Source organism: Rutidosis leptorrhynchoides, chromosome 3 (genome assembly GCF_046630445.1).
Source record: "Rutidosis leptorrhynchoides isolate AG116_Rl617_1_P2 chromosome 3, CSIRO_AGI_Rlap_v1, whole genome shotgun sequence".
NCBI lineage: Eukaryota > Viridiplantae > Streptophyta > Magnoliopsida > Asterales > Asteraceae > Rutidosis > Rutidosis leptorrhynchoides.
In genome coordinates, this window is record NC_092335.1 from 327,400,788 (window position 1) to 327,418,154 (window position 17,367).

General features: G+C 33.5%; 1 protein-coding gene across 1 annotated transcript; it reads right to left on the reverse strand.

The window, feature by feature from the left end:
* Nucleotides 1-6,917: 6,917 nt before the first annotated feature.
* LOC139901119 (uncharacterized) lies at nucleotides 6,918-10,345 on the reverse strand. Its single transcript, XM_071883857.1, has 4 exons — nucleotides 9,772-10,345; nucleotides 8,936-9,300; nucleotides 8,116-8,482; nucleotides 6,918-8,038 (listed from the first exon to the last, which is right to left on the reverse strand). The coding sequence occupies exons 1-4, from the start codon at nucleotides 10,343-10,345 to the stop codon at nucleotides 6,918-6,920; spliced, it is 2,427 nt and encodes an 808-aa protein (XP_071739958.1).
* Between the last annotated feature and the right edge of the window lie 7,022 nt (nucleotides 10,346-17,367).

Consider the following 17,367-nt stretch of genomic DNA (forward strand, 5'->3'; position numbering starts at 1 on the left):
TAGACACTCTATATGTGAATGTTGGAGTTAGCTATACAGGGTTGAGGTTGATTCCAAAATATATATGTAGTTTGAGTTGTGATCAATACTGAGATACGTATACATTGGGTCGTGGATTGATTCAATATAATATTTATCGATTTATTTCTGTACATCTAACTGTGGATAACTAGTTGTAGGTTACTAACGAGGACAGCTGACTTAATAAACTTAAAACATCAAAATGTATTAAAAGTGTTGTAAATATATTTTGAACATACTTTGATATATATGTATAAATTGTTATAGGTTCGTGAATCAGCCAGTGGCCAAGTCTTACTTCCCGACAAAGTAAAAATCTGTGAAAGTGAGTTATAGTCTCACTTTTAAAATCTAATATTTTTGGGATGAGAATACATGCAGGTTTTATAAATGATTTACAAAATAGACACAAGTACATAAAACTACATTCTATGGTTGAATTATCGAAATTGAATATGCCCCTTTTTATTAAGTCTGGTAATCTAAGAATTAGGGAACAGACACCCTAATTGACGTGAATCCTAAAGATAGATCTATTGGGCCTAACAAACCCCATCCAAAGTATGAGATGCTTTAGTACTTCGAAATTTATATCATGTCCGAAGGAGGATCCCGGAATGATGGGGATATTCTTAAATATGCATCTTGTTAATGTCGGTTATCAGGTGTTCACCATATGAATAATTTTTATCTCTATGTATGGGATGTGTATTGAAATATGAAATCTTGTGGTCTATTATTACGATTTGATATATATAGGTTAAACCTATAACTCACCAACATTTTTGTTGACGTTTAAAGCATGTTTATTCTCAGGTGAATACTAAGAGCTTCCGCTGTTGCATACTAAAATAAGGACAAGATTTGGAGTCCATGTTTGTATGATATTGTGTAAAAACTGCATTCAAGAAACTGATTTCGATATAACATATTTGTATTGTAAAACATTATGTAATGGTTGTGTGTAAACAGGATGTTTTAGATTATCATTATTTGATAATCTACGTAAAGCTTTTTAAAACTTTATTTATGAAATAAAGGTTATGGTTTGTTTTAAAAATGAATGCAGTCTTTGAAAAACGTCGAATATAGAGGTCAAAACCTCGCAACGAAATCAATTAATATGGAACATTTTTAATCAATAAGAACGGGACATTTCAAAAGGTGCATCCAACGCATAATCATTTGAATTATACATCTTGAAAACTATCAAGGAGAAAACTAAACCGTGCGGTTCAAGTACTCAAGCGTATGTTTCAGTACAAAATGTTCTCAATCGTACGAGTCAGCAGGTCAAACATGCGAGTGAATTTAACTTCTCAACAGACAACAACACTAAAACCAGGTGTACGATTCAGATCAACCGTATGATCAACCGTGCGTTTCAGCTCTTAGACGTACGGGTCAATGATCAACCGTATGATCAATCGTGGGAGTTACAAGCTAAAACCAAAACACCCTAAGTTTTGGCTAACTGTGCAGCTCAGCTCAAACGTGAGCTCAATCGTGTGAGTGAATGTTCTTCTTAATCTCAACCGTATATTAGTTCTGATATGGTTAAATCACCTCAAATCACTAGAAATTGATGTAAAACACCACATTCTTCATTCACCAGCTGTATTATCACTAAACTAACCAACTAATCAATATTACAAACGTAAAAAGATTACTTTTGATTCAGACTCTCTTAAAACACAAAACCCAAAATAGTAGCTCTTAGATCAGCAAAATTACACTAGGATGATGTTGTTTCCTCAACCATCGCTCTGATACCAATGATAACACATGATTTGAATCTTAGGAAACCAACAGATTCAACACACAAAAGGCGGAATAAGTGTATTGAATCATCTAGTGTATATGATTTGTTTTTTAGGATTGATCTAGTCAAACAACACCTGGATTGTGTGATTAAATCAACACCAAGAGCTGTTATTCACCTTATGCAAGGTTTTGGACTTGAAGCACAGAGAGAAAATCGGTTAGGGTTACCAGATCTGAGAGAAATAAATGAGAGACTTAACCTAAAATGAAGAACATAACACTATATATACCTTTAACTGGCCTGTCATCCGTATGTGTCACGTCTCACACGTACGTGTGAGCAGGCTCAACCGTATGGGTGGTCATTCACTCGTGTGATATTTCAGCAGATTAAGTTTAGGACTCAACTCAGCACAACCGTGCGTATGAGCTTGTCATCCGTACGAGTGAGGCTTCACTCGTACGTGTGACTGAGTCTAGGAATGTCAACATCCATATCTTGCACCTGTGATACAGTATAAACAACCATGACAGATATACATACACAAGCAAACATAGATAAGATTACATCATAAGATCAAGGTAACCCAATAACTGATGTATAACTCATAAACGACCAATAGATGTCTAAGGACTCAATCAAATGCACTAACATAGAAAAATTATGGTTTTCACTCCAAATCGATCTAGCACTAGGTTTTCGGGATAATAACTTAATGTAATACATTAGGCTTGACCGAAAACACCATTTAAACACAAAACCAGTAAAAAAAATTCAGGATATTAATATAAAAATCATAATATTTATCGACTTTGCTAAACTTTAACAAAAAGTAACTCTCTAAAAAGTGATTTTGACACAAAATTGTTTGAATAACGAAACCGAACCAACGCTCTGATAGCATTTTGTAGGATCGACATAGACAATATAAAACAATCAATAAATCACTATCGAGTGCGGAATCCTCGATATTAAGTTTTGTATAAAAAAACAATCAAAAGACTTTATCGATTTCCGTATTAATGAACATTTTAGGTTTAAAAATTGACAAGACTAAGTTGTTAGACTATAGGGAGAGAATGAATACATCGGCTAGGGTTGTGTATAAGTGACTAACACTGAGTTGGAAGCCGAGATCCCATATTTATATTGTATGTCAACTGATTTTAGTACAAACGTATATCTGGTGCGTATAGACGAAACATTAAACAACACCCTTGAAGATTTGTATGGATGGATAATACGTCCGTAGCGATGGACTTAATTCATGGACTTAACATTTACGATTATTTGTTCGATTATATAACGAAACAATAAATGTACTATGCAATAACCGAACATACAAGTATTACTGTTGTGTAATTACATATGTAAACCGATTAATGAACTAGAAACTTACACATTTTGCATCAAAAATATGTGTAGTATATGTGTTTTGATATGTGTAAATTTGGTTATAAAATGTTGAAATAGCATTTATAATAGAAAAGTAAAATAAATTTTGAATCATCGAGTAGCCATTGCGATTGAAAAAAATTAATAAAAAACAACCTTTGTATACGCAAGTCGACCTAGAACGGCAGTACTGGTGACGAGGCAACGGCAGCAAAACCTTATATTTCAGAGGGCACATGGATGGATGTATATGTTTACTATTGCAGCACGGGCTACAAGTGAAATACACCATCTAGTAAAAAGAATTTGAAGTTTTTAACTAGTGACACTGTTAGATATTGTTCAATTTTTTAATAACTGTGTAAACATTTTTGAACTTTTAATTAATAATACTCACGATTACAATTTCTAGATTCGTCACATGCTAAGACAACTAACAACAAAAAATAACCCACTGTATTTGTTCTAAGCTAGTAAGCCAAATCCTTTACTAAATGTATTTGATACGCTTTTCGAGTGGTTGACAACTTGACATAGGCATCCACTTTGAAAGACCAATTTTTGGTGTAGTAACTTTAAAAGACGGCTTTAATCGTACCAAGTAAAACATGTTTTTATCATCCTAAATTTATTGTGCTTATATAAAAATCATACAATTTAAAAAAAAAAAGTGACATGTCACATATATTTTTAGTTACCTTTCAGTTTTACCTCTTACTTTTAATATATATATATATATATATAGAGAGAGAGAGAGAGAGAGGATCCAGTGAGAACTTTTTTAGTGTGAGAACTCTATGAACTCCAAAAACACTGAAATTCGAGCAAAAAAGTGCACGGGCGAGCAAAAAAAAGAAATTCGAGCAAAATTCAAAAACACGGGCGAACAAAAAATTCATAGTCGAGCAAAAAAAAAAAAATTTTGTTCGAATTTCAAAATGTAGAACACATTTTTGTTCGAATATCAACATTTTTGTTCGACTACCCGTGTGTTCTACATGTTTTTGTTCGACTATCAAAAATGTAGAACACAACATTGTTCGTCCGCCTTTTTTGTTCGAATATCACTTTTTTGTTCGCCCTTGTCCCATTTTTTTGCTCGAATTGCTCTTTTTTTGTTCGCTCGTGTCCCATTTTTGCTCGAATTTTCCTTTTTTGCTGGAATTTCAGTGTATTTTTTAGTTCTCAGGGTTCTCACACAAAAAAGTTCTCATTTGATCACTCTACTATATATATATATATATATATATATATATATATATATATATATATATATATATATATATATATATAGTGTCATAATCAAGAGAGAAGCACTTTTTTGGGGGGAAGTAAATTTTTTTCTTTTTTTGGAATTTTTTTTCATGCATCACGTTTAGGTGAAAATATGAACATTTAAATAAGACACTTTGTGATGAATGTTATTATTTTGATGGTAAAACGCTCGAAGAAAAAAAATGAAAACATCCAATGCATTGAATGTTTTGATTCTTAGTTTATTTGCATCGTTTTGTTTTCATGTTGTGTGAATTGTTTTTTTGAAATTTAGCCCGATTTAGAGTTTAGAGTTTAGGGTTTATTGTTTTGGGTTTAGTCCCTAAAACCAAAACCTAAAGCCCTAAACCTTAAACTCTAAACCGTTCGTGTTAAAATATTCAATCTAAACCCTAATTTCTAAACCCAAAACCCTAATTTCTAAACCCTAATAGCTAAACCCTAATTTTTAACCCCCTAATTTCTAAACCCTAATTTCTAACCCCTTAAAAAAAAACTTAGATTCAAAAATTCAAAGCATTGAATGTTTTCATATTTTTTCTTCGAGCGTTTTACCGCTAAAATAGTAACATTCATCACAAAATGTCTTTTTAAATGTTCATATTTTCATGTGATCTTGATACATGAAATATATATATATATATATAATTTAATAACAATAAACTATAAAATGCTTCGTATCTAATTGTATATTACATTATGACTTCTTTTTTATATATATTTTTCTTCAAATTTATAATTTACCCCCTCACATTTGGTATCTAATTGTGATTTTATCAGGGGTATAAAAGATAATTTCAGAGGTATGAAAGATAATTTCACTATTTAATATAAACTCACTAAGCAATACCACCAAAATTTTTGATGAGATTTATCTTTTTGGTCGCCGCGAGTTAGTTACCACCGCCATCACCGTTCAACTCGAAATAACTTTACTAACTAAACGCAATAAATTGTATTCGACACGGAGCTTCGATGCACTACCAACGGAGCATTTTTTTAGCAATAAATATGAAAGTAATTTGAATTTACAGTCTAAGTCCTTAAATTATTTATAAACACACAAATATAACTATTATAATATTAATTATACATGACGACTCCCTTAAGTACCATTATTTTGCTAAAATGTCTAATAATTTTTCTAAAATTAAACTCGCAGGTTACATATCCACGATAAATATTCAACCTACTCATTTTTGTCTCTAAATATTACGCACTATATAATTTATATATAACTAAAAAGATATTAATAGTGAGAACAAAATTGTAGACATTAAGTTATTAACACCACCCAAAATCACTTTTAAAATTTGTCAACACAACGATGTCTTAAACTCAAAAGAACTTTTAAATTTTGTCAACATCACGGGCTTACCACGGGCTCTTAAACTTAAAAGAACTTCTAAAATTTGTCAACACCACGGGCTTTTAAACTCAAATGAATTTTTGAAATTTGTCAACACCAGAGGCTCTTAAATGATTCTTATACTTTTTTTATTTTTTTAGTATCGCTATTTACATACCAATATGAACCGCAAATACATTTTTTGCATATTTTTTACACACCCGTGCAACGAACGAGCTCAAAATCCTAGTGTGTGTATATATATATATATATATATATATATATATATATATATATATATATATATATATACTAGGTTTTGGAGCCTGTGCGTTGCACGTTGGAATTCATATTATTTCTAAGATACCGTACTTATAATATTAGTAACATCACATGGAAACTTATACAATTTTTGTCACATATCTGATATGAATTAAACATATTTAAAAATAAAATTATACTTGGTGGAAATCATAATACTGTAACATAATTCAAATATTTCTAAAAAAATATTAAACATACATAATAGTTCAAAGATATCATACCAATGAAATTTTTTTTAAACATTTCTTCAATTAAGTCTATAAGTGTTGCAAGACTTCTTTGTATACCACATTTTTTGTTGTGTTAGAAATTTTGTTATCCTTGTCTAAGATTAATATCTTGATTCCTTCCCGATTAGCAACCCGAGATAGTGCAACGTATAGTTGTCCATGACTAAACACCTGTTTTGGAAGAAATAAACCGACACGCGATAGTGATTGTCCTTGACTTTTATTTATTGTCATTGCAAAGAAAACCGACAACGGATATTGTCTTCTTTGGAATCTGAAAGGTATTCTCTTGTCCGTCGGTACGATAAGCATACGTGATAACGCTGTAATCTTCCCCACGTTTGAGCCAGTTAAAATTTTTGCTTTGATGATTTTTTTCTCCTAAGTGCACAATTTGTAAACGTATACCGTTACACAAACCTCCTGTTTGATCTATATTTCGAAGTAACATAACTGGTACACCAGTTTTGAGCCTCAGATTGTGCTTTGGTAAACCACCAACTTCAATGCTATTTAGGAAATCGGTAGTGTATAGTTCACTATTAAAGTCAACGTCTCTCTATGACGCACATATACTGTCTGAGCTCAAATATGACCTTTCTTCTCCGTCCAAATACATCATCATTCTATCGTTAATGATGTTAACTACTTCATGAGTTGGAGCAAGAATTGCACGTTGCTGATAATATTCTGGATTGCCAAGATTAAAAAGATAACCTGGATAAATAGTTGAGATGATCAAATCAATTGGATCATCAAGATCTGTTATCAAAAGATCTTGTGGAATTTCAATATCAAAAACTCCGTCTTCAGATTCACCGACATCACCGTTGCCTATGTCAAGTATCCATTGAGCAAAACTTCTAGTATTGGTATCAGTTTCAATACCACATAATCTCATCTTAACTGTAAGTTTTAAAACAGTAACATAATCCCACAAATAGAAAGAATTTAGAGATGCACCTACTATATCTTCTCTTTTACCTTTTTGAATAACCGGTAATATTTGTCTAAAGTTACCACCAAACACAATGAATTTACCCCCAAAGAGAGTATCCATACTGTCAGGATTGGATTGACGACATATATCACGCATAGAACGATCCAGTGCTTCAACGCACATCTTGTTAACCATCGGGGCCTCATCCCAAATAAACAGTTTTGTTCTCCGAATAAGCTCACCCAATTTGCTGCTTGGAGAAATAGAACAAAATGACTCATCCGTAGGATGAAGCGGTATGTGAAAACGTGAATGCGCTGTTCGACCTCCAGCTAATAGCAAAGCTGCTATCCCACTTGATGCAACATTTAAAACAATTTCTCCTTTTCTGCGCAATGCATCTGAGAGTGTTTTCCAAAGGAAGGTTTTTCCAACACCACCATAACCGTACAAAAAGAACACACCTCCTTTGCCATGATCAACCGCTTTTATTATCTGATCATATGCCTCATTTTGTTCGGATGTTAACTTTGTAATGAAATCTGAATGTTCATTTGTAAGTGAACTTTTGTCGTAGGAGAGCTCATCTATAATAAGATGGTTTTCTGAAATATTTCTTGTATGATTCGATGGGCATGGCATTGAACTAAAACTTCTCAATGAACTACTATTGCGTTGAAGTAGTTTGTCAATCTCTTGTAAAGTCAAATCTTTTAATAGCTCAATCTCAATTTGTGTCTCTGCAATCAATTAAATTTAATTTAATAATATACTACAATATGACAATTGAAGTATAATATAATTTAAATATCCTTACCTGTTCTGTGCGGATGAACGATATCTACCGACAAAAATCGAAATGTTTTCTCAAATACAACTTCCGGCCGACTCATAGAGTTAGATAATAGTAATTGTGCAAATAATTTTCTGACGAAATGACCGCCCTCCCCAAAAAATGCCTCTTGTATACCTTCTATATACTCCTTATCATCATCCAATAAACCTAAATCGTAGCAGGCGTCTCTATAGCTATTAAATACCAGACCATTTACCGTGTGGATATCTTCATAGGAAGTTAGACCTTTAACCTTGTTGAGAAGTATTCTAAGAGAAAAAAGATCACCAGACGCTGGTGCCACATGATGAATACGACCAATTGCACCGATGTTTCTTTTACGCCTAATCTAACTTCGATTATCTTTGTTCCAAATGAACTTTTTCTGGATTTCAACATAAGTCAATTCGCGTGCTTCTTGGTTAGAAGTATTACAATTCATCCATTCGATGAACATTGACGTATTGACTGATGGCTTTTCTAAAACCTAATCAGTTAATTCCTCTTCATCAAAAATGATTTCCTGTTGTCCCTCCAAATGGAACGGTAGTCTTATAACACTGGGGTAATGATGATGTATATCGAACTTCATAATCCTCCAAACGGATTCACACGATGAAACATATCGACAATCATAGTATTCTTGAATTTCATCAGTTTCTGCATTACATAGTTGTGCTACAATCCTATCATTACCTTTGTTGATATATTTGAACAAATAACTAATTGAAGCAACTTGGTTACACCACACAACATTGAGATGAACTTGGTACCTTTTAAGGAGCTAAGGATTATAAGCTACCACACTTCTGTTATCCAATTCATGACCTTGTTTTGTTACCGTTCTTCCATCATCCCTTCTTCGGTAAATTGGATAACCGTCTTCATCCGTTTTTGTTACATCTGAGAAAGGTTTTGGAAACCGTTTTGTACATTTTCTGTCTGAATCAGTGCACTGGCACGATGGATTCTTTTCACTGCAAGGACCGTGAATCATTAAATCTGACACGAGTTGATAAAGTTCTGGTTCTTCTATTTCATCCGGTATTTCAGCACATATATACTGATCTACATCTTCTGGTTGAGGTATTTTGTTTCTTTCATAAAGGAATAAGCAGATATGGGCATGAGGCAAACCACGTTTATGAAATTCAACGGTATAGACTTCTGAAAAATAAAGAAACAAATTATTAATAAGGATGTTCTATATTATTGAATAATCTAAAAATTTTGTTGTATATTAATGATTATTCAATTAGTATGTAGGTGTTTCATAAAATTAAATATTTTAACAGAAGATTATATACAAAAACTAATTAGAAAGCAATAGACAAACCTGCTTTAACAGTACCAAATAATTTTTTTCCCTGATATCTTTCATCAGTTGATCGAGCTTCATTTTAAACATCCTTGCGCAAAAAGATGGTTTTTCTTCTGGTTTAAAACCGGTCCTGTCAAATTCTCTTGTGATTTTTGGCCACTTTGGATTACATGTGAAAGTTAAAAATAAGTCCGGATAGCCAAATACACGACAAAGTGCCATAGCATCAAGATAATTCTCAATCATATATCTAGCACACCTTGTGAATGACGAAGGAAGTTTTATCCTATTTCCCATCATACTATTTTCTGAAGTACCTGACCCCCCTGAATTCAATAAGTTTGTGAAAGTATCTGCTCTTAGAATATTCTGATTTTTCCTGATGTATGAGATTCTTTCGGCCTCAATCATAGTGTAAGCATCAACTACAAATTGTTGATACAACTTACGAACCAAGTGCACAAGTGTGGGAACAGCACGTTCTTGAAGTTTATATGCAAAGAATTCACGCATAGTAACCCTCTTTTTCACTCTTGTGGAATGCTCATCGACATCACGATGAAGAATGTCTGTCTTGTACCCATCTTCTGCATAAATAAACAGAAGTGGATATTGTAGGGCTAAATATTCGGTGTGAAGCTCAGAAATTCTTTTTAACCCTTCAATACGACTGTCTATTATAATATCCCTTTCGTCATACGAAGAAACATTGATATCACCTACAATAAGTGCTGCTACTTCGTCTACTGTTGGCAGATTATAATTACGTCCATCTTTGGATCGTCTACCAATTAACTTAATTTTCATTTCCAAATTAGGTGTTTCTAGAAATCGGTCACAAGCCATCCGAAATGTCTTGACAAGAGGATTATGTTCATCGAGAACTTCCATTATTTGATGAATGAGATCCTTATCTAGTGAATAGCGTGAAGACGAAGGCTTTGTTTTGTTTTTTCCACTGCTATGAATTCAACCAATCATAAATATGAATGTTAATATTCTCATATATTAATTTAGTACATTGTCTATTTGATGTTAAGCTATATGAATTACACGAATCATATCTGATTGCTTCTTTCCTGTTATTTGTTTCATTTGCAGTATCATATATATATAACTGTCCGAATCTTGGTTTTCGACCATCCGTTGGTAATAAACCTTCATATTGGTGACAATTTTGACCACGAATACAAAATGTATAAGGGCCTCGACCTTCGTTTACACGATCGTCCACCTTGCCACCCATCGAAGTAAATGCAAAATTCATGTTGTACTGTCGAACATTCTCAATGAAATGTTGACTCTTGGGATGATTGTTAGTATATAGTGAAGGTATTTCGTATGCCCGAGAGACATATTAAATTAATGTGGCTAATATGTTTTGATCCAAGTCGGGTCATACCCAATAACAAGCTTACCGACACCTTATTCGTATTTGATCTTAACGACTGGATCATTGATTAAATACGCGACACTTGAATTTTAAGGAAAAGGTTTCTTAAATAATATTACTTGATATGTTTATATAAGTTATGGAACAACTTATATAACAAGGATTTAATTATTTATAGGTTAAATAATTAATTAAGTTATGATACATTTTATAAAATTGGTTTTATAAAATATACATAACAAATAATATATATACAAGTTTATAAAATGTATTTTATGAAATCGAGTTTTATAAAAACTGAATTTATAAAATCAGTTTTTTTATTAAAGTATATTATATTATAGCAATGTGAGTGGCATGGGAGTTAGAATAAGCATGCATTTGTTTAATACTTGCTACCCATGCTTAACTAAGACCAAGGGGATTTAGTATTCCACACACACATGCATTAAAACATATCAAAAGAGAGCTAAAAACAAAATAGAATCTGCTCAAAACTGAGCTGAAGGCCGTGGCCTTTTATGGTCAAAAGGTTGTTCTAAATTTGGTTTTTACAAGCTCATTTCTAGTGTCATTTAAATCCTAACTAATTACAAAGTTGTTTGGGTTATTGCTTGTGGGTATTACTTGCTTGAGGCTTCAAGTTAGAAGCTCTATAGTTCATCATCTTCATCATCATCTTGCAACTTGGAAACAACCCTCAACTAGCTTGAGGAGGTATATATATATATCTTCTCCTCTTGTTCTTATATGTAAGTATATATTCTAGACTTGATATTAACATGGAATTTAACTTAATGGCTAAACATATAACATGAATTTATCATTTTGCTTCCGCTTGCTTTAACACTACTACAAATTGGTTTTGTAATTATGTTAACTATAAGAACATGTTTTATGAACTTGTTAAATTCCATCAATGGTATCTAGAGCCGAAGTCTATGGATTATGCTTCTTATATGGCCTTTAAACCCGCTATATTTGCATTCTAAGTACATGCATGAATATGGAATGCAGAAACTTTCGGGTTTGGGAGGGTTGGTATAGTTGGCCGATTTTAGGAAGAGTTCCAAATGGGTTTGGAACTTGCAAATTGGTCAAATTTGTTGTATGTTGAAGTTCACAATCAAGCCTTGACCTTTTGTTTGAATGGTTGCATGTTTGGATGATTATTAATAATTCATTTGGTATATAATATTAATTCATTCATGTGGTTGTAATATTCATTCAAGTTGGTTTGTAATATTGTTATTTTGGTTATGTAATTTATTTTATATTTGGTATGTAAAATAGATTAGGTTGTATTTTCATTTTCTAGAAAAATGTATTAAGATATGTTTTTTGTAAAAATGAAGATACAAGATGAAGACTTGGAAGATGCATTTGGATGCAAGATTAAGTGGGAGATTTTGAAATCTCCTACTTAGTGTTATAACCCTTAACCGGTGACATTTGTTTTCGGCTAAACAAATGTCTACCAAATTGGCTTGATTGTGAACACATTTGTTTGCATGCATGGTTGTTATATTTCTTGTATGATTGTGGATTGTGTATGTTACTACAACAAGTTATCACTCAAGTTAACAACAAGCATAACTACAATTTAATTGGTTAAATTATTAACGACATGCAAAACGTCAATTTAAATGGCTAAATTAAAAATGGCTAAAAGGACATTAATAAACGGTTATTAAGAACATGATAAGGATCATATATATAAAATGGTTTATATCAAGTAATTGGCTAAAATTACAAGACTTGAAAATGGATTTCAAATGAACCATACACTAAATGCATGTTGGTGTATGGCATAAATGTTTTCTTAAACTAGATTAACGAAAACTTAAAATCCCTTAATCGACAAGGCAAACAAGTTAAACGCCATCCTTTTGTGTGACACTTGAAAATATTAGGGAACTCATAATGGGATAAAAGTTACCTAACCGTTGTGAGCAAACTAATATGATTGAGGTAAATTTCGCACACTTGTGGGATAAAGGTCACCTAACCACTTGGATGTTAAATTTACACGTTTACACAAGTAGGACGACTTGATTTGGGAATCATGAACTTAGGGTCACCGAAGCATGATGAACAAATAGGCGTTGATGGGATGAATATGCCATGCAAAAGGATTGCATGATCCCATAATTTAGAAGTTGCAAAAGGATTGCAATTGTCATATAAATGACTACCTAGCTAAATCAAATAACGGGATAAAGGTCACCTAATCAAAATTTGATTTACCGTTGGATTCTAATATTTAATAAGTCAATTAAAATTTAAAAGGGTATTGTTTATTAAATTTAAAATCGATACTTAAATGAACTTTGTTAAATTTTGTAGATGGCCGCCAATAACAACAACATGCAAAACGCACCTATTAACTTGAACAACCTATCGTTAAGGTCTCTCCTCGAGAAAGACAAACTCAACCATACGAACTTTATGGATTGGTTCCACAATCTTAGGATTGTCCTCAAACTTGAGGATAAGGCGTATGTGTTGGAAGACCCCATTCCCGATCAACCCGACGAAGATGATACGGAAGGCATGGCTTATTGGGATAAGTATTGCGCCGATTCGGTGCAAGTCGCTTGCCTAATGCTTGGGACTATGATACCCGAACTCCAAAAGGATTTCGAGCATCATACTGCATACGACATGATCACGCAATTGAAGGAGATGTTCCTTCAACAAGCACGTGTCGAGCGCTTCGAGACCGTTCGAGCGCTTCATGCATGTCGTATAGACGACTCCCAATCCGTTTCATCTTATGTCCTTAAGATGAAAAGCCTCATTGATCGCGCAAACCGTCTTAATCTCAACATATCTAATGAGCTAGCCACGGATCTTATCCTAAACTCCTTGTCAAAGAGGTTTGACCAATTTGTAATTAATTACAATATGAATGGGATGGATAAGACCATTGGCGAACTTCATGGCATGCTTAGGACGGCAGAAACTAGCATGGGTAAGAGGGCTTCACCCGTGCTAATGATCAATGATGGTGGGTCCAAAGGTAATAACACCTCTAAGCCAAAGGCGGCTAAGAGGAAAGGACCCGCCCATCAAGGCAAGGGAAAGGGGAGGATGGTTACCCCAACCAAAAACAAGAACAAGAAGCAAAAGGTTGCCGGACAAGCAAACCCTAAGGAAGACCCGTGCTTCGGTTGCGGTGAAATGGGTCACTGGAAACGCAACTGCCCGGTCTACCTTAAGGAGTTGAAGGAAAAGAGGGATGCAGGGCAAACCTCAGGTAATATATATATGGTATATATATAGCTTAGTATTACTTCTTCTAATACATGGGTATTAGACACTGGATGTGGAACTCACATTTGCAATTCTTTGCAGGGGTTCAAAAGAAGTAGCAAGCAAATGGGAACATCAAGTCTCTTTATGGGTAATGGAGCCAAAGTGCAAGTGAAGTCTCTTTATGGGTAATGGAGCCAAAGTGCAAGTGCAAGTGAGCCAAAGTGCAAGTGCAGAAACAAGTCATGCATTCTGGTTTTACTAGGACTACTTCCCATCCTTGGTCTTGTGCAACATAACCGTTATGGCCTTTGATAAGACAGCGTGTTGTAACGTCGTCAAAGGGACGAGGGTTACGTAATGTCCAACAGTCCCGTAATAATCTAAAAACCTCATTTCTTACCCCAATTACCGACTCCGTCACTTGTGGAAACATTTTGTTTAATAGTTATAGCCCGATGTTCTTGTTCTCACTTTGGTGAGAAGCGAACATTACTAATCCGTAAGCATAACATGCTTCTTTATGTTGCATGTTAGCTGCTTTTTCTAAATCACGAAGTCCAATATTCGGATATATTGAGTCAAAATAATTTCTTAACCCGTTGCGTAAAATAGAATTTGGGTTCCCCGCAATATATGCGTCAAAGTAAACACATCGTAACTTATGGGTTTCCCAATGTGATATCCCCCATCTTTCAAAAGAAAGTCTCTTATAAACCAAGACATTCTTGGAACGTTCTTCGAATGTCTTACAAACTGATCTCGCCTTAAATAGTTGTGCCGAGAAATTCTGGCCGACTCTAGACAAGATTTCATCAATCATGTCTCCGGGTAGGTCTCTTAAAATATTGGGTTGTCTATCCATTTTGTGTTTTTAAACTGTAAAATAGACAAGAGTTAGATTCATAAAAAAAAATACTTATTAATACAAGCAATTTTTACATATATCATAAAGCATAAGAACACTATATTACATATATTACACCACACGAATACAACTATCTTATTCTGACTCGCTCGTTTCTTCTTCTTCGGTTTTGGTTCGTTTTGCCAAGTTTCTAGGGATATATGATGTTCCCCTAATACGAGCCGTCGTTGTCCACATTGGTTTAGAAAAACCTGGTGGTTTAGAGGTTCCCGGGTCATTGTTACAACTTAAGGACTTCGAGGGTTGACGATACATATAAAGTTCATCGGGGTTGAAATTAGATTTCTCTATTTTTATTCCCTTTCCCTTATTATTTTCTTTTGCCTTTTTAAATTCAGTTGGGGTAATTTCTATAACATCATTGGAATTCTCATCGGAATCCGATTCATCGGAGAATTGGTAATCCTCCCAATATTTTGCTTCCTTGGCGGAAACACCATTGACCATAATTAACCTTGGTCGGTTGGTTGAGGATTCTCTTTTACTTAACCGTTTTATTATTTCCCCCACCGGTTCCGATTCTTCTTCCGGTTCCGATTCTTCTTTCGGTTCCGATTCTTCTTCCGGTTCCGACTCTTCTTCCGGTTCCTCTTCGGGAACTTGTGAATCAGTCCTTGAATCATTCCAATTTACATTTGACTCTTCATTATTATTAGGTGAGTCAATGGGACTTGTTCTAGAGGTAGACATCTATCACATAATATCAAACACGTTAAGAGATTAATATATCACATAATATTCATATGTTAAAAATATATAGTTTCCAACAAAAATGTTAAGCAATCATTTTTAAAGAAAACACGGTCGAAGTCCAGAATCACTAATGCATCCTAACAAACTCGATAAGACATACTAATGCAAATTTTCTGGTTCTCTAAGACCAACGCTCGGATACCAACTGAAATGTCCCGTTCTTATTGATTAAAAACGTTCCATATTAATTGATTTCGTTGCGAGGTTTTGACCTCTATATGAGACGTTTTTCAAAGACTGCATTCATTTTAAAACAAACCATAACCTTTATTTCATAGATAAAGGTTTTAAAAAGCTTTACGTAGATTATCAAATAATGATAATCTAAAATATCCTGTTTACACACGACCATTACATAATGGTTTACAATACAAATATGTTACAACAAAATAAGTTTCTTGAATGCAATTTTTACACAATATCATACAAGCATGGACTCCAAATCTCGTCCTTATTTAAGTATGCTACAGCGGAAGCTCTTAATAATCACCTGAGAATAAACATGCTTAAAACGTCAACAAAAATGTTGGTGAGTTATAGGTTTAACCTATATATATCAAATCATAATAATAGACCACAAGATTTCATATTTCAATACACATCCCATACATAGAGATAAAAATCATTCATATGGTGAACACCTGGTAACCGACATTAACAAGATGCATATATAAGAATATCCCCATCATTCCGGGACACCCTTCGGATATGATATAAATTTCGAAGTACTAAAGCATCCGGTACTTTGGATGGGGTTTGTTAAGCCCAATAGATCTATCTTTAGGATTCGCGTCAATTAGGGTGTCTGTTCCCTAATTCTTAGATTACCAGACTTAATAAAAAGGGGCATATTCGATTTCGATAATTCAACCATAGAATGTAGTTTCACGTACTTGTGTCTATTTTGTAAATCATTTATAAAACCTGCATGTATTCTCATCCCAAAAATATTAGATTTTAAAAGTGGGACTATAACTCACTTTCACAGATTTTTACTTCGTCGGGAAGTAAGACTTGGCCACTGGTTGATTCACGAACCTATAAAAATATATACATGTATATCAAAGTATGTTCAAAATATATTTACAACACTTTTAATATATTTTGATGTTTTAAGTTTATTAAGTCAGTTGTCCTCGTTAGTAACCTACAACTAGTTGTCCACAGTTAGATGTACAGAAATAAATCGATAAATATTATCTTGAATCAATCCACGACCCAGTGTATACGTATCTCAGTATTGATCACAACTCAAACTACATATATTTTGGAATCAACCTCAACCCTGTATAGCTAACTCCAACATTCACATATAGAGTGTCTATGGTTGTTCCGAAATATACATAGATGTGTCGACATGATAGGTCGAAACATTGTATACGTGTCTATGGTATCTCAAGATTACATAATATACAATACAAGTTGATTAAGTTATGGTTGGAATAGATTTGTTACCAATTTTCACGTAGCTAAAATGAGAAAAATTATCCAATCTTGTTTTACCCATAACTTCTTCATTTTAAATCCGTTTTGAGTGAATCAAATTGCTATGGTTTCATATTGAACTCTATTTTATGAATCTAA